General features: G+C 29.8%; 1 protein-coding gene across 1 annotated transcript; it reads left to right on the forward strand.

The window, feature by feature from the left end:
• Nucleotides 1-2379: 2379 nt before the first annotated feature.
• LOC122269052 (zinc finger MYM-type protein 1-like) lies at nucleotides 2380-6381 on the forward strand. The gene is made up of 2 exons (XM_071185823.1): nucleotides 2380-2394; nucleotides 4081-6381. The coding sequence occupies exons 1-2, from the start codon at nucleotides 2380-2382 to the stop codon at nucleotides 6379-6381; spliced, it is 2316 nt and encodes a 771-aa protein (XP_071041924.1).
• The last annotated feature ends 20241 nt before the right edge of the window (nucleotides 6382-26622 follow it).

Consider the following 26622-nt stretch of genomic DNA (forward strand, 5'->3'; position numbering starts at 1 on the left):
GACATCATTCTTATAACTTCCACGGGATAGTTTAGGTAAATTACTTCAGTCTAGTGTATTGATCCGTGCGGAAGCCTTCTCTCTTTCAGGAGGTGTTGGTAAAAACACCTATAATTTTTTATCTAATTCTTAGAAATTTGTGAAATTCAGTATTAAAAAGTTAGTTTAAGCTTAAGCAAAAAATAATAATAATTTAAAAAGATGACAAATATTATAAGCTATCAAATATTGTCAAGTTGGAAGTTTATTGAAACAAAATTAGAAAACGCGGCTTAAAATCTTCCATGTTTCCGTTACATTTTTTTTTCTTTGACATCCTTTAAAAAGTAATGTTCTTTGGAAACAATAATAAACGTATATACTTAAAATGTAGCTCGCTATTTATAAGCTTTACTTCACACGCATTGTTATTTTGAGATTAATACTTTAAAAATGAAAGTGAAAGTTGAAAGAAATTGTTGTTTTTATAAAGGTTATGTCACAATAAATAAAATATTTCTTTTCGTTAGTTCCAGTATTCTGGAAACAGAAAAGAATTTTCAGCTTTTATAATAAATATACCGACATTCTTTTTTTCGTTTAAAAAAATTATGGGAGTCGCCTTCCTAACAAAGTCGTTTATCAATGTCACTTCTTTTTGGTAAGAAGACGTAATTTTTCATTGTATCCACTATAAAACTCAGTTTAAAATCATTTTTTTTTCTTTAAATATACTATAATTTTATTTGTTTGTTTTCTAAATGCATTTTTCAGGGGGATTTTTTTTCTGCATTCTAAGTCTTCAAATGAAATTAATGTACATTCCAAAATTTTATGTGCAATTTTATGCACATTATTATTTCTCAAAGTATTCAAAAATAAAAGTTATTTTTCTGTTTTATTTTTAAAAAATTAAATATACTTTAGAATAAATTTCATGGTTTTTATCGAAAGCTTTACCAGTGAGTTCTGATTTATGCATTGTTAAGAATCTGCGTACTTATTAATCACTCCTAAGAATTATAAGTAATTTTATGACAAAAATAAATGTTTCAAATGAACATGATATTTGTTTTGCTTTTTTTAAAAATGCTTTCGCAAAAGATTATTTTTCAAAAAAAAAGTTTACAAACTTACATAGGAAATTCTCGTGAATTAAATCACCGTTTAACATGCATTGTTAGTAATTTTCAAATCATACAAAAATAAATTTTTCGTTACTTTTTTTTAAAACGAACTAGCTTTAATGTTGAAGTTTACGTATTTCATCAAAAGTTTGGGAAATTCATTAGTAGTTTAAAGGGAGTTAATGCAGAGTTTAAAACAAACCATTATTCCTTAAATACAACCTATTGTTTCTATTTTCGAAAAAAAAATAATGAATATTATTTTTCAGAAAGTATTTGCTTTTTGTCAGACTTCAAACTTAATCCCTGCATTGAGAAAAAAAAGTATAATCAAAACTACCAGAACCTGGAAAAATTTGCTGTATTTCTGGATATAACGATTTTGATAAAATTAACAATAAAATGTGGTTTCATAATATGTGGTAACGGTAGTAAGATTTGGTAATTTTATCATGATACCTTAGAGCATGGCATGAAAACCCTTTATTTGGATTAAATTGCTTTTCTTTTTTATATTTTTTACTAAATGTGAGGGCAATAACAACTCTAATTTCGAGAACCAGAATTTTCGGAAAACTGCTACCACGCGAACGCAAAAATTACCACATAAACGTTTAAAATACCTTATAATTTGGATTTATTAACCATAATTATACGGAGTTTTTTTTTACCAGAAACGCCCTTAAAATCCAGCATGATAATTTTACCAGAACTTTTCCCCCGTGTGTGTTTTTATATTGGCTTTTGTCATAAAAGACCCAAATATAAACTTCACAGAAGCAATTTGAAATGAAGATATTTTTTTCATTTACTTTTTATTACTATTTACCAAAACCATCAATTGAACAAGATTTTTTAAATTTAGCTGCTTTATGTTCGTAAAAACTCTCAACTACAGACAATGAAAAACTTTTATAGTTAAAAAGATTGACTTCGATCTGAAAGATTAAGGAAAACTAAACTCCCTTGAACTTAAAACAGACTGTATTGTGATTTTATGGGATAAAGCAGTATAAGCTCATTTTTTTAGAATGTTTACAAACATTATTTTACGACTCTTCTTACTATATTGCTCTGTAACAAAAACACAGCTTTAAAAACAAAGCTTTATTTCTTTTGTATCAAAAGTCATTACTTGACAACAAAAAAGCATAAGGAACAGTGCATCGTAAAACTCGGAGGCTATCTTAAAATTTACGTTACTTTTAGCTACTCTAATCTCATAGGTTTATCCCCGTTGAATTAGTTTTCTGTACGCATTTGTTACAGAAGTATGTCAAAACATGAAGTAAATGTAAATTATTCAAAATAGTTTTAAATAAGAGCTCCACTTTATTTAAAATGTTATATTTCTTCTGAGTTAGATGTTAACAAAAAAAGCTTTTTAAAAAAATATCTAGATAACTGTAAAATACGAGTATAACAGAATACATGATAATTGTTAACATTATAAAAACAGGCATTAAATTTGTTTACATTATAATAACAATCGTTAAAAATTTTTGCATTTTAATAACAGACATAGAAATTTTTAACATTATACATTCTTAAAAAGAAACTATAAAATTGCTACTGATATAAAAATAGTCGTTAAAATTGTGAACAATATAATCACAAACACTAAAACTTTAAACAAACTTTAAATACTTAAATTCAGTTTCTGTTGAAACAAATTGGAGAAAAGAAAGTTACTTTAATATATTTACTATTTCTTAATCCATATTTAGTACTACAATATGCGAAAATTCTGCTACCTTTGTTATTAACTCAATTGAATCCCCCCCCCAAGGAGAAAAAATATATCAAATTTCGAAAACTTTAATTTTCACGTTAAAGGTTTAATTATGAAAAATTGTGAAGGTTGTATATAGGGTGTTACATAATCAAAGCCATTAACACACCCTGTCCTTGTCAAAAAATGTACGTATTAGAGGTCAAAATTAACACTAAGAGGAAAAATAACAAAATCAGTTTAATTGTTCGACAGAACTTGAATAAGTTTCTGAAAGAAGCCTTTCACCTGCTTCCAATTACCTCCGACAATCAAACAGGCTTCGAGGATTTAATCTAGTTTTTCTGGTTAATGATAAGTCAAGTTTTGATATTTTTTTACATTAAATATTTATTTTCGACCTTTAATATTTAGATAAATTTGAAATCACTTTTTACAAATATTCAAAAAAGATTTATTTAGGGGGATTTCTACGGATTGCTTTGTGTAGAATAACAGTTAATTATATGACATCAGCAGGGGCGTACGCAAGGGGGGTTTAGGGGTTTAAACCCCCCCCCTTGAGCTCAGACAAACTGAATTTACAAAATAATACAGACAAAAGTAAAAATTTTAGTAGAAATTATGCGGGCTATTATTTTTTAAGACTATATATTTTTATTTGCCTTATGCCTACTTTTTTTTTCTCACGGTATTTCTCAGAATACTGATAAAACATTTACTATAATAGGGTTGTATTTTTGAAACCAAATTCACGTGATACTGTTACGGGCGAGCCCCGATCACTGGTTCCTTTCTGACCTGCCAGTCGCGATAGTTTTCGAGACTGGCTGGCATTCGCGAGGTCTGGAATCCTAGACGTTCTGTCGTCTTTGAGACAATTCGAGAATTTTGTAGATGCGGTTAAAAAAAATTATATGAAAGGGGGTTACATTTATTTTCGATTTTAGTCAGACTAAGAGTTATCTCTGCCGCTTGTCCTTCGGAGCTTGTTTCTAAATCTGTTTTGTTTTGGAGACTCTGTGCTCGTTGAAGTTATTCATTCCAGCTCGAAACTTTGAGATCGTAGCTTAGTGGATATTTCTGTGCCAATATATATGTATATATTTTTGCTGTTCTTGGATCTTTAGGATGTCTAAACGCAAGAATTTAACAATTTTTAATTACTTTGAGAAAAAATCACGACCTGAAATTAGTGAGGTGACAGCATCTAGTACCAATGTAAGTTTTTCTGTTGAACAGAAATGTGATACTTCCGTTGAAGAAAACGTTTCTAGCGTAACAGAATCTGATGAATGTGAAAGCGGCCCTCAAAGTGTTACTTCCCACCCATATGACATTGGACTTTTTTCAGAAGATAATACATGCGAGGATAAAAAACTGGATATACTTAAAAATGTTTGGGAACCCAATCCAGCATTTGTTTTTCCTGAAAAAGGAAAAAGAAAATTGAAATTTCAGTACAAATGGCTTTATCGCTGGAAATGGCTTGCATATTCAGAGGTTAAGGGTGGTGCTTTTTGCAAATTTTGTGTACTTTTCGCCCCAAGTGGTGCCGGTTCTGGAAAGCAACCTTTAGGCCAACTGTGCAATGTAAAATTTGACAACTGGAAAAATGCTGTAGAGCGATTTTCTGAACACGAGAAATGTCTTTATCACAAAAAATCGATCGAAACTGCTGGGACATTAAACGATATTTTATTTGGAAAGATGAAACCTGTGGATGAACAAGTTGACAGTGCAGCAAGCAGAAGAAAATTAGAAAATAGAAAAAACATTACTCCAATCATTGAAACCATCCTATTTTGTGGAAATCAAGGTCTCGCTCTAAGAGGACATAAGGATTCGGGAATAATTGCTGAACAACCAGGTGAAGAGAACGACGGAAATTTTCGGGCATTGCTTCGTTTCCGGAGTAAGAACGATTCGACTCTTAAGAACATTTTAGAGTCAAGCAGAAAAAATGCTCAGTATACCAGCCCTCGATTTCAGAACGAAGTTATTGAGGTTTGCAATATTTTAATCCTGCAAAAACTAGTCAGCAAGATTAATGATGCAACTTGCTTTTCCATTCTTGCAGATGAAACAACTGATATTGCAGGTATAGAGCAATTATCGTTATGCGTTCGATATGTCGATAAAGAAAATTTTAACATCACCGAACAGTTTTTGCAATTCATTCCGGTGCATGACTTAACCGGAAAAGCAATAGCAACAACAATATTAGACCAATTACAGTCTATGAAAGTTGATATAAAAAAGTTACGTGGACAGGGGTACGATGGTGCTGCATCAATGAGTGGAAAAATTAATGGTGTACAAGCCCACGTAAGAAGTATTGTCCCATCAGCACTCTATGTACATTGCTCTGCTCATAGCCTCAATTTGGCTGTATCAAATGCATGCGAAATAACTGGCATTAGAAATTGCTTAGGGACAATTAAAACATTATACGACTTTTTAAATACGCCAAAAAGACAGTATGTCCTATCTTCAGCAATAGAGGAGATGGAAACCAGCTCTAAGAGGGAGAAAATTAAACAGCTATGTGCAACCCGTTGGATGGAAAGATACGACTCAGTAACCGCTGTGGTGGAACTTTTCGAGCCTATCGCCGAAACACTACAAAAAATATCAGAATGGAAGGATAAGGAATCAGCTACCCAGGCTAATTCTTTACTGTGCACAGTATCTAATTGCCAGTTCGTAATATCTCTTTTGTGCATTTACAAAGTTTTCACCATAACAATCCATCTCTGTAGATACCTACAAAAAACAAGCATAGATTTGATAGAGGCAGTGAGTCTTGCAGAAGATGTCATTAAAGATCTAAAATTAATGCGTGAAAATGCCACTGAAACATTCTCTGAAATATTCAGCTCTTCTTCTCTTATGCTAACAAGCATTGGATCTTCCACTTCCATGCAAATCCCTAGAATAACAGGAAGACAGAAAAATCGCGATAATTTTCCCTCATCGACACCGGAAACATATTTCAGAGTTAGTGTTTTTATTCCATTTATAGAAAATTTTATAACACAATTAAACTTAAGATTTGTATCGCATCGTGATATTTTGAAAGGATTTCAGTGTCTTCTACCTGCCGATCCTTTCATTTGCCAACCTTCAAACATAAAGGCTTTTGAAGCATTAGTGGAATTTTACGCTGGAGATTTGGATACCTGTAAAGAAAGCCTTAAGTCTGAACTAAAACTCTGGTATAAAAGATTAAAAAGGATTAGTGAAGACGGAGGTAGTGTTCCAAAAACTGCGGCGGATGCTCTTGGAATGTGCAATAAAGATATAACACCAAACATTTTCAAACTCCTAGAAATATTGGTCGTTCTACCTGTTTCAACGAGTGCAAACGAAAGATCCTTTTCGACTTTGCGCCGTTTGAAGACTTATTTACGCAACTCAACGGGAAATAATAGAATGAATGGATTGGCGCTCTTAAGCATTCATAGAAAATTTACCCCAGCTGTCGAAGACATTTTAAACGAACTTGCAAAAAAACCCCGTCGTTTGGATATTACAGTATAAATCAATAAATTTTTAGCGTGTTTGTATACTGGTTTAATTCCCTATTTGTTGGTAAGTCATTTTTTAGTTAAATTCATTGGTTTTCTATGGAATATTCACATTTATATGGTTATTATTTAGGTAGCTGTTACAGTATGAGTAGTTTTTTCTGGCTTGATTTATTCCTACTTTTTAATAAAAATAAAATATTTTACCTCTTATTATAAAAAAAATTATATTCTTAAACTTAAAAAATAAAAACAAAATTTAACTAAACAATGCTGTCTAAATAAAAAGTCAAAATTGTCTAGCTGTCTAAATTAGGGAAGTAATAGTGCTTTATTACATACTCGAATTTCTTTTAGTAATTTCTGAAAATTATGAACCCCCCCCCTTGAAAAAATTCTGCGTACGCCGCTGGACATCAGTAAACAAATAATAGTTTGAAAATCATTTTTATTTATTCATTTTTTTTTATATTTGTTTATCTTGAAGTTTGTTGAATACCTTGAAGTTGTTATTGTTACCTTGAAGTTGTCATATTTGTTCTGTTTAAAGCAGTCAGGAACCAATTGAAACTTACATTGTTATCAGTTAATTTGCTCATACTACATTATTTGAGTTAGACGGTAAGAGATTCGAATATTGAATGACGAAATTGTATTTATCGATATAATAAATGATAAAATCTACTTGAAAGGGTCAGAAAAAAGATAAAAACTTGTCATCAGGCACAAAGCTCTAATGCAGTTGTACTATTTTCATTGAATTATGCTTAAATTACACTTACTAAAACTCCAAAAAAATGTTTCATGCATGAAAAATAATATTTTATTTAATAAATAAAATGGCGCACAGATGGACCATTGACCAAATCAATGGACTGATCATTTAATTGTACACCAGTTTTTTTTTTAAGAAATTTGTTTTATTTTTATTTAATTATAAACTTGCAACTTTAATCCATCACAAAAACATATAATTAATCTCAACTGGAATAACTACATATTTTTAAAAAGTCAAATTTATCAATAGCAACTGAAATTGAATCACTAATACTTTATTATTTATTAATAATAAAGTATGTGTTTCAATTTCGTGATTTTTAATTGCATTATTTTAAGTACACTTTCAGAATATGCAGTAATAATATCTAAGTTTTTTTTTTTTTAGAAAAAGATAGAAAATATCATCTCTGTCAGAGGTTTTTTATACATACAAAAATAAAAAAACTACTATGGAGTGATAAAAAAAGCCCAGATCGCAATTAATTTTTTGTATCATTACAGAATGTAAAAATTTTTTTGCAATTAATTTTATAAAGGTTGTAATTAATCATTGAAAAAAAAAACATTATTCGAGTTGTAACTCCAAGTATATTTTTCTAATTTTTCATTCTTCATTTATTAATTAAACGTGAACCCAAATTAAAAAAAATAGTTATTTTCTAGAATGGAAAAAAATTAAATTATATCATTAGAAAGCGTGAATAGCGGTGATCAAAATGTATTTACAATACCAAAATTGCTCGAATAATTTTCTGCTTTTCTGCTTTTTTTTTTATAATTTAAACTTTTTATGAAGCTAAAAAATTTGCGTCGATATTTTTCATTAATCATTTTTATAATAATAAATCAAATTCGTTATATGCTATGGACATTAAAAATAGTTTAGCCATCTAGTAATTTTCATTAAATGAAACTTTTTTTTTACTCATTACTTTAAAAAAAATACACAAAATAGAAATTGAGCAACGCAACATCATTTATCAAGGTAAAAACTAGAAAAAGTTTCGCTACACTCTGTTAGCAACTTTAGTTCACATTAAACCATATTATCATTCAAAATTGGGGCAACCTTAATAAGCAAATTAATCCTTGTTAAATTTTATTACATGCTTTTATTATTTAACTTGTAGTAACATAATTCAATATAACGCTTTACAATGAGTGCAGGAAATTTACACGATATTATGGTGCAGCGTCGAACTGATTTTCGGTATCTGTTTTTTATCGAATTTATGAATATATTTTGCTGCAATGAAAAGAAATAGATACAGTTACTGATGTTTTCTAATATTTATTACTTACTATAGGTTGATCAGGCATTTTGTGCAAAACTGTACTTAGAAAGCATTTACAATAAAAATAATGAATACACAATTGTGATTAGGTAATAACTCTTTAAAATAGTATTAAATACTTCAATACTTACAATTTCACAATAAAACTAAAAAAAAAAATCACACGTTTCTTAAAGTTGAATAAAAATTTATAAAACAAATACGTAGATGAAGTGACAATGGTTACAGAGCAAAATAAATAGGCTCAAATTTTATCACTTTATAACGTCACTGGCAATTCATCAATGATTTCATCAATGACAGATAGCAACCAATGGGTATACGTTTATTTTGGCATGTGAGACTGAATCGTCCAATAGGAATGGTGCAATGGTGCAATTGATTGATTTATTCCCCTTAGTGATATAGTTCCGCTTCTGGCTCGGACATCTCTATAGAGTGGAGAAATAAATTTGTAAAACTAAATATACACAAATGCAATAAGACATTTTGAGATATTTCAATTAAATGTTTTTTTAAATTAGATATAACCTAGGCAGCAGAATTCACGAAAATTCACGCCAAGGTAACAGAAGTGAATCTGCAGCACTGTTGTCAATTATCCAACTTTGTGACGTCAACGCAGACAGAATTTATAATTTTAAAAATTCAGTAACATAAATGCAGTAAAATTTTTAAAGATAAGTTCCATAAAAATAACGCAGAAAAATTTTATGTTGATTAAAGTTAAGTTTAATTCTTACGCAATGATTCTAAAAAACTGGAATAAATCCCTAAACGTTCAGTTCAGTCTGTAGTCAAATAAGGAGAAAAAAAATTCTTTACTTTTTTTCTCGTTACTTCTATACATAATTAGTTTATTTATGTTCTACGTCACTTCATGCTTGCCTTTGTGTTAAGTAAGAAATATATAGTGGAAGAATCTTTGTGAAAGAATGTAGAATGAGTCACTTAAGAGAACTGATATTTGACGGGTTTGGCTCATTCGAAGTAGAATGGAAAGAACAGTCGTTGCTAACATAAACAAATACCACGTTTCAACAACCAATCAGGATCGAGATACCCATACTACGTCTCTTGCACGTGTCCCATTGTAACAATCAAGGTTTTAATGAGCAAAGCAAGGCAGGGTCTGTCCCTTGCTCGCTTTCTTACGGGAAAAGCAGATTGATGGCTATTTTAACGAAATGAAGTTCTAAACTAAAATTATTTCGGTATTGACTTTTTGACGCAAATGGACACCGGTGTCCTTTTAATACATATTTTTTCTGATGCTATTATTACGAGTAAAAAGATATTTTGGTATTTTTTAATTATAAAAAACAGTCTAATAATTGCTAAACAAATCTGTTACATCAGTGTTCCCCAACCCCCGGTCCGCGGACCGGTACCGGTCCGTGGATCAAATGGTACCGGGCCGCACATTTCATTGAAACTGATTTTAAATTCCTAGGTTTATACCAAAAGTTAAAAATATCTGTGTTCCATTATTTTATTTATTTAAAAAAAAAGGGCTACCGAAGGTAGTGACATAAATTTTTTAACGTTTTAAAACGATTTCCCCTTGTTGGAACCAACTCATTGCAAAGAAACAAGCTCAGGGTTCCCATTAATTTATTGTTCTAGTAAATTAAAATGTTAAATCACTTTATATTTATTTTTTGGTGTAACTGTATTTTATTTTGAAGGCATGTTTAAATACAATTAAATTAAAATTAATAAATCAAAATAATCTAAAATATAAACAATCAACGTCCCCACCCCCTCCTACAGGCCGCGGTAAAATTATCAAACGTTGACAGGTCCGCAGTGATAAAAAAGTTGGGGAACACTGTGTTACATTATTGGAATTATATTTGTACTAAAGTATAACATTCAAAAAAAGTAGTTCAATTTTTTTTTCATTCATGTTTTAAAATTCATCAATAATTAATTTCGTAAATCAAAGAATGAGAAATATAACTGTTTTTATTGGATCTAAATAACAGGAAATATGTGCAAAATTGAAAAATTATAGTTTAGAAGTGAGCTATGTTTCGAAGAATTTTCCTCTTAGGAAGTAAAAGACACCGGTGTTTCATGCTATATTTCATAAACATAAGTTATTAAACTGCTAAATATAATATTTCTTATCTTATTTTGACCTAAATTAATACAAAATAACGAAAAAAGTATGAAAAATATTTTTCATAAAATTCTGCGTCAAAGGTTAAAGACAAGAATTTATTATCGTAAATACTAACATTGCACAGATAAAGTTTAAAATTTTAAATAAAATATTTAAAATTCCTAGTATTTTAATAAATGTTTGAATTGATCGAAAGTTATACGACAAGTAATACTCTGGTATTTATTTTACAGTCAGGCAAGAAACACAATTTTCAATTTAGTACATCGTTATCTAGAAATCAATTTTCGAAACGTGATTTTGTTTGGACCCATCTCAAGATTACTTCATAGACAAAAAAGTAATAAAATATTCTTTCGCATTTTATATTCCGAGGCAAAATTTTTAAGAAAAAAAAAGGTTATTTGCTACGTTTCTGATTGAAATACATTTTTTATATCGCCCAGCATCGAAATCGTACTCATTTTCTTAACTCACATAGAATAAAAATATATACCATACAACAGCAACTTCACAAATATTTCTAGCATGAGAAAAAAATATAATAATTTTTAGGAAATTGTTTTTTCAAGTTTTTTGTATTATTTCCTAGATGTTCTCATAAAGTAGAGTATATGCACCAAACACAAAAACGTTATGAAGAATATTTGAGAAATATAAACATAATATTGTGCTTTGATATAAGAGTAAAAACTGATGCTTTTCGTCTGAAGCAATGAAATAAATACTTAGGAAGATTTTATACTTATACTGAGGAGATCGTGTTTTGTTTCTAAAAGCACAATATCAGTTATTGTCAGTGCCTGACTAAAGCAGGGGCATACGGGGCAGTTGCTCCGGGCCCTCACCTCAGAGGGGGCCCCAAAATCAAAAAAGAAGTTTATTTCACGTTTCCCTCTTTAATGAACTTTTTTTTAAGCAAAATATCACTACAATGCAAAATCCGTCAGTTTTATGTTGGCTTCTTCATTAATCTATCGTATGAACACAATCCACATTTCGTAAATCCATGGATTTTTGGGGCGGAATTCAGCTAAATTTTCGAAATTAATGTGGACAAATTTGGCCGATCAAAAAACTGTATTTTTACATATCGGAAAATGCGATATGCTTACAAATGTACAGGCTTCTAATTGGCTTAATTGAGCCATCGTAATTTTGAAAATTCAGCTGAATTCTGTCCTAATGTCAGCACGGATATTAATTTTTCGCTGCTACAAAGTTAACAGTCAGAAAACTGCAATCGGCATGATGAACATAGAATTGTCAGAAAATCAATAGAATGGTCAGAACAATATTTTGTCTTACCATTGGTGGGGGGGGTGAACTTTATAGCTATTTAGGTTTCAGTCAATTTTCTTGTTATCTAAAATTAGGTGAAAATTTTAAATACCTCCACTATGTTTGGTTCTTCTTTACTGAACCAGGGGGGGGGCAAAAAAATTTTTCCCCCAAGCCTGAATTCAGCTAAGTCGGGCCATGGTTATCGTGATACTTTTATGCATGGAAGAACCATAAAAACCTATTACCACAGCACATATATTCAACACACCTATATTAGGTATGGGTACCTATTGCTACAATTAATTAAACATGACTGGTATTGATAATGGTTATTGATTTTGGTTGGAATGTTGAGTTGTGTGCCCCTAGGATTGCTGACAAATTTCGTCTTAACGTTACATTTTGTTTTGTTGCTCAAAAACTGTTAGACTTAGAAACCTAAAATTACTAAGATGTGTAGAAAAGTGTTAAGGAATTACGATGGAACGAAAAAAAATTAAAACTTGATAATTGATTCCAGAACTATTATCTGTTAAACTTTCTGAAAAAAATACCATATAGAACACTCTACAGTCCGCAGAAATGCTACTGCAGAGTTAGAATTTGACATGCTGAAAGAGCCGTATTTGTTTATGAACTTATCGCTGAGTTTTTTAACTCCAATTTGTTCGAAAGTTATTGTATTTTTAGGTGCTTCTTTTGCGAATTTTTTCTCACTTTTCTTTTTTTATTTTACGTAACCTTTTGCTTTGCAAATCAAAATCTATAAGACTTAAAAATTTAAAATTACGAAAGTGTGTCGAAAAAATTATAAATAGTAGGGCAAAATAAAAAAAAATCAAATGAGACAATTAGTTCGAGGATTATTAATTGTTAATCATGTAGTAAAAAAATATGTTGGTCGATCTACTGCCCGTTGAAATGCAACTACAGAGTTGAAATTTGACGAGTAGATAAGACTTTTTCTTTTATAATTTCAACGAGAGTTTTTTTTATCGATCTTTAATAAATTAATTACATTATGAAAAGCATTTTTCATTGAATTAACTAAGAGAGATTATGTACAAGATAGTTTAAATTTTTATAAACTTTGTCTATTGTATGCTGATTTGTCTATTGTATTGTATGATGAAATATTAAGAAGAGGAAGGGATGATGTGAAACTGAAATAGTTTTGCTATTTTTGAAGATTCAAATAAGCTTTTTGAAATAAATAATTGCTTAATTGAAGAAAATAAATTATTGTAGACTTGTAGGCGTAACCAAAAAATCGTAAAAGAGCATACACTTTGTAAGGAGAAAAAAAGACAGCACAACAGTAAGGTTATATTTTTGCACGCATTGTATTTTTAATTCTAAATAATTAATCGAAGAACAACATAGTTCTTAAATCTGCTTCTTTTAGAGGAGTTTTGATAACAATAGTTCATTATTTCCCCTATAGCTCTGGAATTTTTCCCACGTAACAAAACCTCCTCAAAAGTATATTCAATTACTATCTACCACAGCGATATATTTGAAACACAGTTCTCCAGCTTTTCAATTTAAAGCTAAGTTCAGATTTTTCAATAAGAAAGCAAATTCAAAAGAAAAACAAAACAGATAATTTCAGCTAATGGCAGTATTTTATTGCAAGAAACTATTACATGTACAGCGACAAATCATTTACAGTGAAATCAATGCCAAATTACAACCATCATATCAATCTGATATTATAATTAAAAATTTAATATTAAAATTTTATTTGTTTTCGGAATGATAGTTCAAATTAGTTCCTTTGAAATGCATGACAATATATTATAACCCAAAGATTCAGCAAAGCTATATTTAATTGATTAGCACAAGCTTTGACAAATTTCCGCTTAACCTATAAGTCAGTTTTAAATCCAAGTTACTTTACATGTATTTCCATATACTTAAAGTGTTAACTGCTGTAATACATACTATGTGCATAATGTTCGTTCACCAGGAACTGATACTTGTCTTCTCCTCTGTTTCATGGTATCCGACGAAAATTATCACTGTTTTTAGACATTCGCAAGGTTTGATTGCAGTATTTATCAGACTTTTTACTTGAAGGTTTGGGAGATTACTGAAGAATTCGAATAGAGAATTTAAATCTCATGATTTAAATAGTGATAAGAATCAATTGATTTCAAACAGTGATTTAAATCACTGGATTCTAATCACTGATCTGAATGACTTGATTTGAATCACTCATCAGAATCCCTTGATTTGAATCACTGATCAGAATCAATTAATTGATTTGAATCACTGATGATCAGGGAGATTATGGCTCCTCAATTTCTTGACTAACGACGTGATTGCGGAAGTGAGGTCATAGACGTTTCCGTTACACGAAGAAGAAAGCTGTGAAAACGTCCCTGGGTCATTTCATTGAGAGGTGAGAGCTATAACCCCTAAGCCCGAAAGCAATGGATTACAATTTGTAATTTTTTAAGAATTATAAATGCTCGTTTAACATACTTCTTGTAGAAAATAAAAATTCAGTATTTTTCTGATTTTTAACATTTTAACCGCTTTAAATATTAGTGCAATACAAGAACCTTTAAGCAACAAATTCGAAGCAAGATTCTTTTTTCTTTTATTGTTAAGTAACGAGATGTCATGAAAAGAAGGTACCTTTTATGTAGAATCAGGTACTGTAAATGGCAGATAAAAGACTGAGTACCTGAATTCGCCTTATAACAAGATATCAACAAAAAACACATTTTTCAAATTGGTCATTGCCAAAACCCGATCAAAATGTTTTTCTACAAAATGATACTAGCATTAACGGTTTTTTTTTAGGTAATAAAGAGCCATTTTCTCCTATGGTAGCCATGTGATAGGTTGAAGAATTGCCAAAAATGAAACTACAAACGATAATTCTTTATGGCTTAACTGAGAGAGAGTAAAAAGCCGAGCAAGTCGCTTTCATAAAATACATCCAATACTTCAATGTCGTTATCTTTTTTATAGCTTACTCAGATTCTTAGTCAAAAATATGAGCTTAAAGCGCTTTTATTTTAAAAACATATTTATCTCAGTGGAATATAACTAAAATTGAGAAGTAGATAATGCAATCGATCACAGCAACGAAAGTGTGATTTTTTTTTTTCATGGAAGATTTCAGCTTCTACTGTTTGAGGGAAAAAAAAACGATTATGGGCTTAAAATGTCGAACTTTGTTTTTTCTTTCTTTTTTTCCGTGGGAAGAATAGTTTGTTTAACTTGGTGTATAAGGACGAAGATTATGTAAATTCAGCATAGTCATAAATCATGTTCAGAGAAAGTATGCATCATAGAAGACAACAAACTTTCTCTAGAAGTGTCAGGAATGTTTATTCATCATTCAAACTGCTATTATGAGTATCTCAGACTTTAAGTCAAAAATATGTGGAAAAAGAAATCGACCTTTAAATCAATAAATCACAAAAGAATTTCGCTAAGAAGGTTGCTGTTCACTTGTTCTATGACATTGGGTTGACATAACTAAGCTCCCCTTTTTAAAAAAAATTATTTTACATTCTGCATGTCATGAAATGTTTTTGACATGAAGTTTTAGATCATTCGAAAAATGATGGTTTGTTCTAATTCAAGTTTTGTTTCAGTTATAGTTCGAATTAATTTTTGTTGATTTTCCGTTCATTAAAATATAAAATGTCACGTTGGGAAAAAAGAGCATTTTCTTTGCTTTCTAAGGTCATTGTTTAACACATTCCATGACATGTCTATTTTTTTCAAAGGTTCCAAGGCTCGTGACCGTTGTGCTGTGTATAGAAAGGGTGCAATAGCTGGAATAAGCACTCGTAATTGATATACCATGTTTAAAAATGGCCTCAAGTTTTAGCCTGAATAACTAACCTGGATTTTACCTTCCAGTTGAGTTCAATGAAAAGCGAATAAATCAACTTTAGCGCGAAAATTCACGCTAAACGTCAAAACTGGCAGAAAAAATAAAATTCTCCAACATTTTAAACTTTAAAAAATATTTAAAAATAAATCTAAGGGAGCTTAGCAAATATTATTCAGATCTACATTCATATTTTCACAACAAATACTAAATGTGTCTCAAAAATATTTTAAATTGTACACGGAATACGAAGTATTACAAATTGCTATCGAATAATTTGTTTTCAAACTGCTATCAAGTAATTTGCTTGAAAACCATTATAATATTTGTCTTGTCCAAACTTATCTCTGTTGTGCCACTGTTTCGTGTGCAACAACGTTTAAATTCACAGAATTCTAAAATTAATTTTAAATAAATATGTCCTTTTTTACCGTTCTGAAATATCTTTTTGAGAAGATAAATATTTTGTTGAAATAATTGTAAAGTTTCCAGAAATTAAAATTTGATTACAATTTTTAATTATTTTAAGGAACGATGACATTTTTACGTATATTAGCAATATCCTCAATTTCTAACGTAAAAATCTCTGCTTTCGTTATTTTCAAAGTTATTTTATGAACTATTTTTAGCGCCCACGATTATAAATAATTTGAGACTTTCTAATTACTAATTTGCGTCTTTTATTTTATATTTTTCACTTCATTTTACTTTTGCTAAAAGCAGATTATGTAAAAATTGTGACAACCAAAATGTATGCTCTCTGGTTATACATAAAAGCTTTTAAACACGCCTTTCTCCAAAAAGTGACAAATTGCTCCCGAGAAAGTATTGGAATATTTTACTGTGAAACAAATGGTAGTTTAACCAGTATAACGGCAAACCAGAGAATGGTCGGAATATATATTTGAAATTAGACGGGAACTAACTATTATGCAACTTGTTAAAGGGATTACTTATCTAGAATACATTTTCTTTTCGAAATACATCTCGATGTTCTATGTTGCACTCTGATTTTTTTTTCTCCATGAATATATATTTATGGAATAAAACTAAATTCAGATTATATAACATTCAGATTCAAATATATAAAAAAAGAATTTTTCTTGCTCAGCATGATCTATCTATTTGTCTGCTTTTGAATCGATAAGTTTTTAATTAAAATTGTTTTAAATTAAAAATGAAAGTTATGAAAATGCTAATGACCTAGTAATATTTAACTGTGACTATATGTATGTAACTGTTGAATTGAATACTGCCATTAGAAAAACATAATGGTGAGAAAGAAAAAATATTTGTTTTCTTTCTAACTAATATTGTAAAAAATCGGTATGGGTTTGAAGTAGATTAATGTGAGCTATATCATTTTGAGCATTCGAAAAATCCCGAGAACAATTTGATCAATGGTCTGGATAAAATATGTTTTCTTTTTCGTTTATTTTATTTAAATTGTGGATTTTTTATCAGCATTTTCTGCTATATGTTATATTTTAAATTTAAAAAAAGCAATATTTTTCTATGCACCAAATCACTCTTTCAGTTTATAATAGCACCAAGAGAGTAAAAATATAATTTTTTTACGTCTGAACTTTATTGATGTCAAAAACGAAGTCGTAAATCTTCAAGTACCAATATCGTTTTCCTTCTAACAGAGAAAAAAATATTGAGGCTACTCTTGGCTCAATTTTTGGCAAAAGAAAACTTTTTCTTGGTAAACATGATAGATCTTTTTCTCAGCTTTTCAATTTAGAAGATATTCATTACAAGATTAAAGTATTTTGAAATAAAAATGAAAGTTATAAAAATGTTAACGACATCGTAATATTATACTTTCTTTTTCTTATTAGAAGTGACTTGCACCATTATTTTAGCTACAACTTAAGCCTTTATATCATATCGTTTTCAGTTTTTATTTCTAGACTTCTAAATGGAAATGTTCTGTAACGAAAATTAATGAAACTTTTTTTTTTATCGAAAACGATATCAGGAAAAAACGTAATGACTTTTTTTGCGAATTTAAAAAGAACACAAAACATTTTAATGGAGTTTAGGCATGCACGTTTTATGGATGGTTTTATCAAAATGGCTATTCTTTCGAATACTGCCATTAACTTATTGATTTTTTAAGTGGAAGTTTTCAAAATGAAAAATAGTGGCAAACAGAAAAATGTACTCTAAAATACAATAAGAGTTTAGAGAGTTTGGAACGAAAATATAGTAATAGTTTTTAAAGTGTTCAAAAGAAGTAATCTTTTAGAGATTTGGAGAAAGTTGGTCCGGAACCCTTATTTTGCGATTTCTCCTCATATTTTAATAGTTTGTAATTCGAAAATATATAGTACGTTATCGAGGCATTAGTGACCTTATTTTTAGGCAAAAACGTCTGAATACTGCTTTCGTTAAAAGGGTGAATTGAGAAAAATAATTTTGAGGGGCTCATGCTAAATTTGTAGGAAAAAAGAATTGACCAGTTTTTAAAGCACTAGTTTTCAAGAAAATTCAAATTTTTTTAATTTACTGAGTTAACACATCCACTTATTTCATAATTGATGCAATTTAATATGCTATATCAGTGGTTTCCAACTGGCAGCTCGGGAGCCGCATCCGGCCTGCGAAGCCTTTTTTGCGGCCCGCGAACTAAAATATATTAGTTGTCATTTTTTGCGGACAATTTTCGTAAAAAATCTATATGGGTTTAAAATACTTTTCTCGTTAATAAAAACCTAATTTCTTCGTTTCTGTGAAATTTAACATACCAACGGTGCAAAAAAATTTATTTCTCAGGTTTTGCATCCAAGAAAATATTTATTCAAATACAAAAATAATCGTGTATGTTGCTCTTTTTTATTTCATTTTTTTTTTAATTTTGTGAATATAATTTAGCATGTGTGTATCAGAAATTTTCACGAAGAAATTCTCCGATTTAACTTTTTGAAACCACTAATTTTGAACGAAAATATTTACACACACATTTGTAAATTTTAAATGTAAATATCTATTCTCTGGTGGTTGCAGTAGACAAACCTCAATTTTGCCATTGAGTATTTTGTGTGCTACTATGTAAGTTTTAATAGCAACCTTTTTAAAGTTTTATATCTTAACAATTGAATATCTGTTGCACATTAATTGTTTAATACATGGGAGCACGTTAAAGTTATTGTAGCCCGAATTTTTTAATATGCGATTAAATATTTTTAAAAATCTTCTTCTTATTTTAATTTGTAATTCAATACTTTTGTTTTGTACAACTTGGTAAAAATCTGACAATGACATTTAATGTTCCTCCAAGCATAAAAGAGTCCTACATAAAATTTTGATAAAGTTGCGGCCCGCCATTTGATTTGTGTTTTTAATTGTGGCCCCCGGCCTCATGTAAGTTGGAAACCCTGATCTAGAACATAAAACTCTGGTCTTATAACATTTTATCTATCAGCCAAATGATAATTAATTTTTTCATTCTAATAATACTAACTTTAAAATCACTCATTTTTGAAATATATAAACTTGGATAATACAATCTAGCAATTTTTTTACAAAAAATACTCACAGTAGAGAAAGTGAAATTATTGTAGGGCAAAAAACATCACTACGAAGTTCATAACTTCATGAAATTAACATAATGAATTTTTAAAATAAGTGTTTCATCTTAAATCTAGCTATAAATTAAATTCTTTTACTTTCAGTAAAGCTAATACCACATTACGTACAAAATTAATTAAATTTCCCGAAAGTGCTCAATTACTTAAGTTTCAACTTAAGTTTTGACAGGCAGACGAAATTCTATATCAGCCAATTATCACGTTTTCAAAATTTTAATTTAATTTTCTTCATTTTGAAACTATATGCTTAAAGAGATTCGATATTAAGTGTCTCTAGGGACACTTTTATGTCTCATTAATTCAAATTTATAGAGATAATTCGAGAAAAAAAAACGAGGAAACACTTATAAAGCTACTTTTTTCTATTTTATTTGAGGATTTTCCCGAAATTCTAAATCAGATAATAATTCCAATATTATAATTAATAAATTAAGTTATAAAAAATTTAAAATGCAATGCAATTTATATAAAAATAATTTGTTTATTTGCAGAAAGAGAGAGAGGGTGCCCTAAAATTATTAATCTTAATATTACATTGAGTTAATAAAGTAAAAAAGAATTCAAAGCTTAATGTAAATGACATCGAGTCATTTATGTATTTACATATCATCCAAAATTTCTAAATCTCAACACTACATATAGGTTAATAAAGTAGCAAAGAATTCAAAGCATTTTTTTAATCTTAATATAACAATAAGTTAATAATAAGACAAAGTATAATTTAAGTAATAATTTTTTTAAAAAAAACTTGGGAATTTTGTAGAAAATACATATAAATAAAAATAGTGAGTGGAGTCCCTCCGCGCGGAAGAAGTTAAACTTCGCAGCCTGCGACGTTAATTGTAGAAGAATTGCAGAAGGATCACTAGTTCTATTCAATGACTCTTTTTCCTGCTCCGCTCGCTTCCGTGCTCTGTAATCACGGTAATATTGTGCATTTTTCCCTCGTGGACCTCTTGAACCAGTGGAAGTGCTTGTGGTTACCTCATCGTCTCGCCCTGGAAAATGTATTTGTATTAATAATGTATGTGAATGCGTCATAATGTAATTTCAGAAGAGAAAACCTAACAATCAATTGATATTCACAAGAGACGTACCTTGACATAACCTTAAATCCGTCGCATTGTGATTTCCCAGCCAATAAAAAAGGAAGCGTTAAACGTTTAACGCAACCTTCTTGGAAGTCGCATAAGAAGTATAACTTCAATAAAATTTCACGTTTGTAAATTTGACTTAAATTTGTAAATCTGATTTTAAATTGTTTCTGTGAACGAATGCCATCATGCTCTTGGGGTAAATAAATAAAATTATATCAGCAAATAAATTTCCGAAGTGAAATATCTTCACAATAGACTAAAAAAAATTCTTCACATTTTTTTACTATATATTCAAATTATCATTCATTTTTCACTTCTCATCTATCATCAGTTTAACCATCAAAAACTTATAAGAAATTCGAAAGAAAATACTTATCTCTAAACAAATTAATTAGTTTCCATAAATAATTAATATTATTATTTCTCTCACTTAGATATTTTTATAAAATATTAAATAAGTTCAAATTCAAGGAAATTCGGATCATATATTTAAAATGCATGTATAATGTGTGCGAAAAAAACATCTGCACTGTTGGAAATTTTATTCTAAAATTACGGTAAAATAACCGGCAGCAGTCAGACGTAAAGTCTACGGTAAAGAACATTTTTTCCCTTATAGCTTTTAAACCGGTTGCAACTAGTATGGTTAAAAAAAACTTCAATATGAAACTTTATTGTTTTTTTAACCTTGCAGTTACTAGCAGGTTTCCAAAAAAAAAAAACAAAAAAAAATTTAACTGGGCATTGGACCTAGGTTTTTCGTAAGGTGATGAGCACTGAAGTAAAGTTGCAGTTGAGTTGTGTTTTATCAAATGAACAGTGGAACTTTGTTTAATTAATTTATCTGGTTGTTTCACTTGTCGTAAAAGATACCAGACATTTTTGTGTTAAGTAGCTTGATACGGCACTGCCATCTATAAGTGAAAGAAAGTATCGCATTATAATTGTCCAGGGTCACAAATTGGGGAAAGCAAGACACTGGAAACTCTTCATGTGTTGAAGGGAATAGATGAAATATTGTGGTGTCAGTGCTGGGACTCGAACTGCGGTTCGGTCGTTCATGAGATTGACTGATTTGTCCTCTCAACTATAACATGGAACGAATTGTAAAAAAATCAGTGGCTTCATCAAGAGGGCTTAATCGGTGCTATTATTTAATCGATTATTTAACCATCTTAGGTGGAAGCAGTTAATAAATGGTTTTTTTTACAGTTAACAGTCTGGCTGCCCTCTTTTTTATGGTTATTTGACTGTTTTGTTTGAATATGGTAAAATAACAATTAAATAAATTGTTATGTAACCATTTTTTCTTAGAAATTTCTAACAACGCAATAATAGTTTTTTAATCCAACAAATAAAAGTTATAACATTAACTTAAGAAGCTAATGGGTGAGTTCCCTGACTTTAGGATTTCTGAGCTCAATTCAATATGCTCTGATGCTGCGAAAACAATCAGAAAAAGTTAAATCAGTTTTTATCTTAAGCGAAGAGTGGAAATATCTCATCCTTCTATTTTTGCTAAAAACAAACGATTTTGTGTTGAATTAAAATGTTTTGAAAACTAACTTTTTGGTTTAATATAAAAAATTTACCAAATCTGCACTGACTGTAATTTTTACAATGACTTTTTTATTCAAATAAAAATTTATATGCATTTAGAAATTGAGAATCTGATTGGTGTATTTTAAGCGGAACAATCAAAGGAAATCCAGTACAGGGGTGCCGGGACAGGAGGTCGCTGAGAACTCTGAAATATTTTCTATGTTCGACAAATTTTGTCAAGCCATTTTATAACCATCGTCATTTATAACCGTCGCCATTTTATAACACCCGACCTAATTTTGGGTTTACGACTACTAATGTTTAACTCCGAAGCCATGTAATTTTGAACCCAGAAGACAAGCGAACTCCTGGGTTAAATATTGGGAGAAATTTGCCTTCGTGGAGGACTTTTTGATGGAACTAACCCTCTTTGTATTACATGGAGAGGAAAATCACGAAACCCTCTCGCGGTTAGCCTGAAGGCAAGGGGATTCCAACCCATGATCCGTCTACCACTGAGGATATTATACCTTAGCACAGGATGCGGAATTCATACCGACCAGCCATCGCTGAGATTTGAACCCGGTTCACCTCATTGGAAGGCGAACGCTCTATCTCCTGTGTCATCACGGCTCTTGTCAAGCCATTTTATATATTAACGAAATTTCATTGAAATATATTTCTTTAACACCAGCAACTGTAACGCTAACATATGTAACACTAACATCTGCAGCGCTAACATCTGATAGATTGAAATTGCACAACAAGCGAAGAGCTGCACAATGCACATTTACCCCGAAAAGTGTAAAACAGATTGAAAAAGCAGAAAAACTGCTATTTGTAAAATAGCCAAAAAAATCAGATTTTGGCTTGAAACATTGAAATTTTACAGTCTTTACGCTATAGAAAAAACTATAGAATAACGGCTATTTTTCTAAAGATGCGAGGAGAGAATATTAAAAAGAAGTACGTTCATGGTATTAGAACAATAATTAATATTACGTATTTGTATTTCAATAAAAAAATATCAAACATTTTCTTACATTTTTCTCTAACTTTGAAGGACATGAGCAAACTAAAAAAAAAATAATAATTTCATTTTACATCAGAATTTCCCAATGAATTTAATGAGTCCTTCCCAATAAATTTAATAGATTCCGAAATTCTTTATTAAATTTCCTCTTATTTCATTCTCCTCAAATGCTTAGTTGTTCCAAGATCATAAATTTAAATTCAAATGGTTAATTTTTACGAATTTTTTCAAAATGCATTTTTTTTCCTCTTATTTTCAAAACGATTCTCTATATAAAATAGTGAGTGCTCGATTACCTAAGAAACTTTTTTATATGCCATTTTCCGTCTGGTGAGTTTTCCTTTCATCAAAAGAAAGGAAGAAATTTAATCTTATAGTTTGCCAACTACTATTTTTCGAAGACTAATTTTCTTTGATTGGGTAACATCACGTGTGTTGTTCTGAAATCGTGACTTGTGAGTATGATTGTGCTGACGCATCAAATTCGGGAAAACTGATATAGTTGTTGTATATATATATATATATANAAAACTTTCTTTCCTTTTAAAGAATCCTATATATAAAATTTATATCTGAAGACAAACACCTGAACAACGAGAAAGCAATACAAGTTTAACTAGTAATCATTCTTAAATGTCTTTTTTTTTAATGACATCTATAAATTTGCAAAGTTTTTTGTTGCGTAATTAATAAGTGTTATACTACCATTTATTTGCTTTTTAATACTTATGATCGTGCGATTGGACGATTTTTAATGTTTTTGAAGAGTTTTAGAGCATCCATCTTGCACTTTTATTGCATTCAACAGTAGTAATTTTAATTAGTTTTGGATATTAAATATGAGAAATGTTTTGAAACCATTTCAAGAATTTATTTTACATTTTCAGAGCAATCTAAATTAGTAATTTTACCTGGTTTTTGATCAATGATTTTTCGAATGTTTTGAAGACCCAAAACCATAATTAAAAAATATTATATGTTTATTCACTTTTTATTTTTAATGCATTAAAAATTATTCAACTTTAACTAAAATGTTTTTATTTTATTGTTTCTTTTAAATAAAATCTATTTAGAAAATGCCTTCAAGGAAATACCTGCTCCAAAACAAGCTAAATGTTTAGTGTGTAAAAATAAAAAATAAGAAGAGAGGGAAAAGAAACGAATTAACCTGATTAATTTTTGATCTTATGATCAGATCCTCACGAGACTCTATCTTAATGGCACGAGGGGTAACCTCAAATAAGCTAATTAATCAGTGCAGGTATATATATATATATATATATAGCTAGATAACTTTGTTACATCATTTATTTTACAAGTCATGTGTTAAATATTGTTCATGAAAGATTAATTCTTGATATACGTATTTGATTCTTGTGCATTAAGTGAATATTTATTCTTCGTAAGGGATTGTTGTTATTGTCTTCGGCCATTGAGGCAGAGGGTGTGCGATTGTTCTTGTTTTCCAGTGGTGCTATCATTGGCCAAGAATTCGATTTCTGCCAAAGCCATACGTCATACCCGTTTATAGGGCGGACCCATTCATTCGTCCACAGATCGTAATTTCTAAATTCTAAGCCTTAAATTTAAAGTATAAGTTTATTTTATAAATTATTTTCGTGTTTATCTTAATTCATTTTAAATCATTTTTGCAATATTAATTTTTACAATTAAATTTATTTCGAACTTTTTAGAATATGATTTATTGATCAAATCACGTGCATCCCCCTATATTCCAGAAAGAAAGAAAAAATTTATTTAGTAAAAAGTTAATTCAATAAAATTGCGTGTAGCCAGCATTTAAAATTTAATGAAAATTTTCATTCATTAAGCAGGAATCTAACGAATAAATTAACACATTTAAATTGAAACTTACTATTCAATTAATTATAAGAGAAATTAATTCTTTAATTTCATCGTATCATAATGATAGCGATAATGAGAATTCATTCCGTATTATGCTCGGAAGAAAATCTATTAAATAATTTTGTAAAAAATTTTAATTTGGAGCTAACTTTGATGCAATTTAATCCTAAGTCCTTTAATATACTTTTATTAATAATCAATAAATGGCGCCACTAAAACTTTCCTAGGCTCCATTTGTAGACTTTCGTAGCATTTTCCTATTCTAAACAAAGCAATCAAAGACCCGCACTACTTATTATCCTCATTTGAAATATTAATAACTACATATCTGTCTGAATAATTCTTTTAAATTTTCAATAATGGGCCTTTTCTAAAAATATTAAATAAAAAAAAGTCTTATTTTAAAGTTAAAACGAAACTATTGACTTAGAATTATGGAGATTCGATTCCTGCTTTGTCATCTCCAGAACATTTATGTCACACTTTCCTTTAAACATACATTAAACCTATAATTAATTCATTTGGTAAATAGTTATTTTACATTTATGACTGTAAAGTCCTCTTGTTGGTTGTTGTGAGACGTTGGGAAAGTTTGGAGAGGGACGCGTATACCTGTGTGATTCATCCCTGCTGTGTGTCGTCGTGTGGTACACACATTTAAATGTGCGTATCACACGAACACACACAGCAGGCCATTTAATAAAATCTTTCAAAAAAGCATTTAAAGTTATAGTTGCTGTAGTTCATTTACGTCGCACTAGAGCTGCACAATGGGCTATTGGCGACGGTCTGGGAAACATCCCTGAGGATGATCCGAAGACATGCCATCACAATTTTGATCCTTTGCAGAGGGGATGGCACTCCCGCTTCGGTAGCCCGAAGACCTGCACACGAAGTCGAGCACTTTACGGTAGAACAGTTTAACGAGGACCAATACCGCACACCCTCGGCCCCTAAGCAGACTAATCCAAGTAATCACCCACCCTCACACTGACCGCAACCAGTGATGCTTGACTTCGGTGATCTGCTGGGAACAATCAGTCCACTGCGGGACAAAAGCGTTAAAATATACATCGGTTTATTACTCTAAAATATAGTTGCACGCAAACAAGAAATTGTAATTGAAGGAAAGAAACTCAAAACAGCATGAAATGACTGTAAAGTTTTGGAATTTTTTTTTATTTAAAAACAATAATTAACGTTTTATCCCATAGTAAAACTATTGCTTTTCGGAATAAAAGATAAAAATTATTTTATTTAATTACAAATATGTGCTTTTAACTTGTATAACGCCAAAAGATGATCGATATGTTTACATTAAACAATGAATTAATTATTAATAACAATGAATTAAGCATAGTGAAGTTAATTTTTATATTGTGTTTTGTTTCAAAATAAAATATCTAAGTTGTAAAATAATGTTTGTCATGATTTTTTTTTCCGACTACTGCAGTATGTAATTTATTCTGCAACTTCGTAATAAATCTTCAGAATTTCAGAAAATGGGAGTTTGCAGGTATAACATATTCATTAATAAAACTTAATAAGATATAATGTTGGAAAAATTTTTATCGTAATGTGTACTTTATAACGTATCGTAATTTTATCGTATTATGAAAACGGGTGTATTTAAAATTCGGTTACTTTTAGATCATTTGCTTTTTAACATTGTTGCTAAACTTCAACTCCAGCTCATGAATGTTTCTACCAACTAGCATTGTATTTATTACTTGTACTTTGAATTATTCGATTGAAATTTGAGATAAAAAGTATATAT

Source organism: Parasteatoda tepidariorum, chromosome 9 (assembly GCF_043381705.1).
Source record: "Parasteatoda tepidariorum isolate YZ-2023 chromosome 9, CAS_Ptep_4.0, whole genome shotgun sequence".
In the NCBI taxonomy this organism is placed as follows: domain Eukaryota; kingdom Metazoa; phylum Arthropoda; class Arachnida; order Araneae; family Theridiidae; genus Parasteatoda; species Parasteatoda tepidariorum.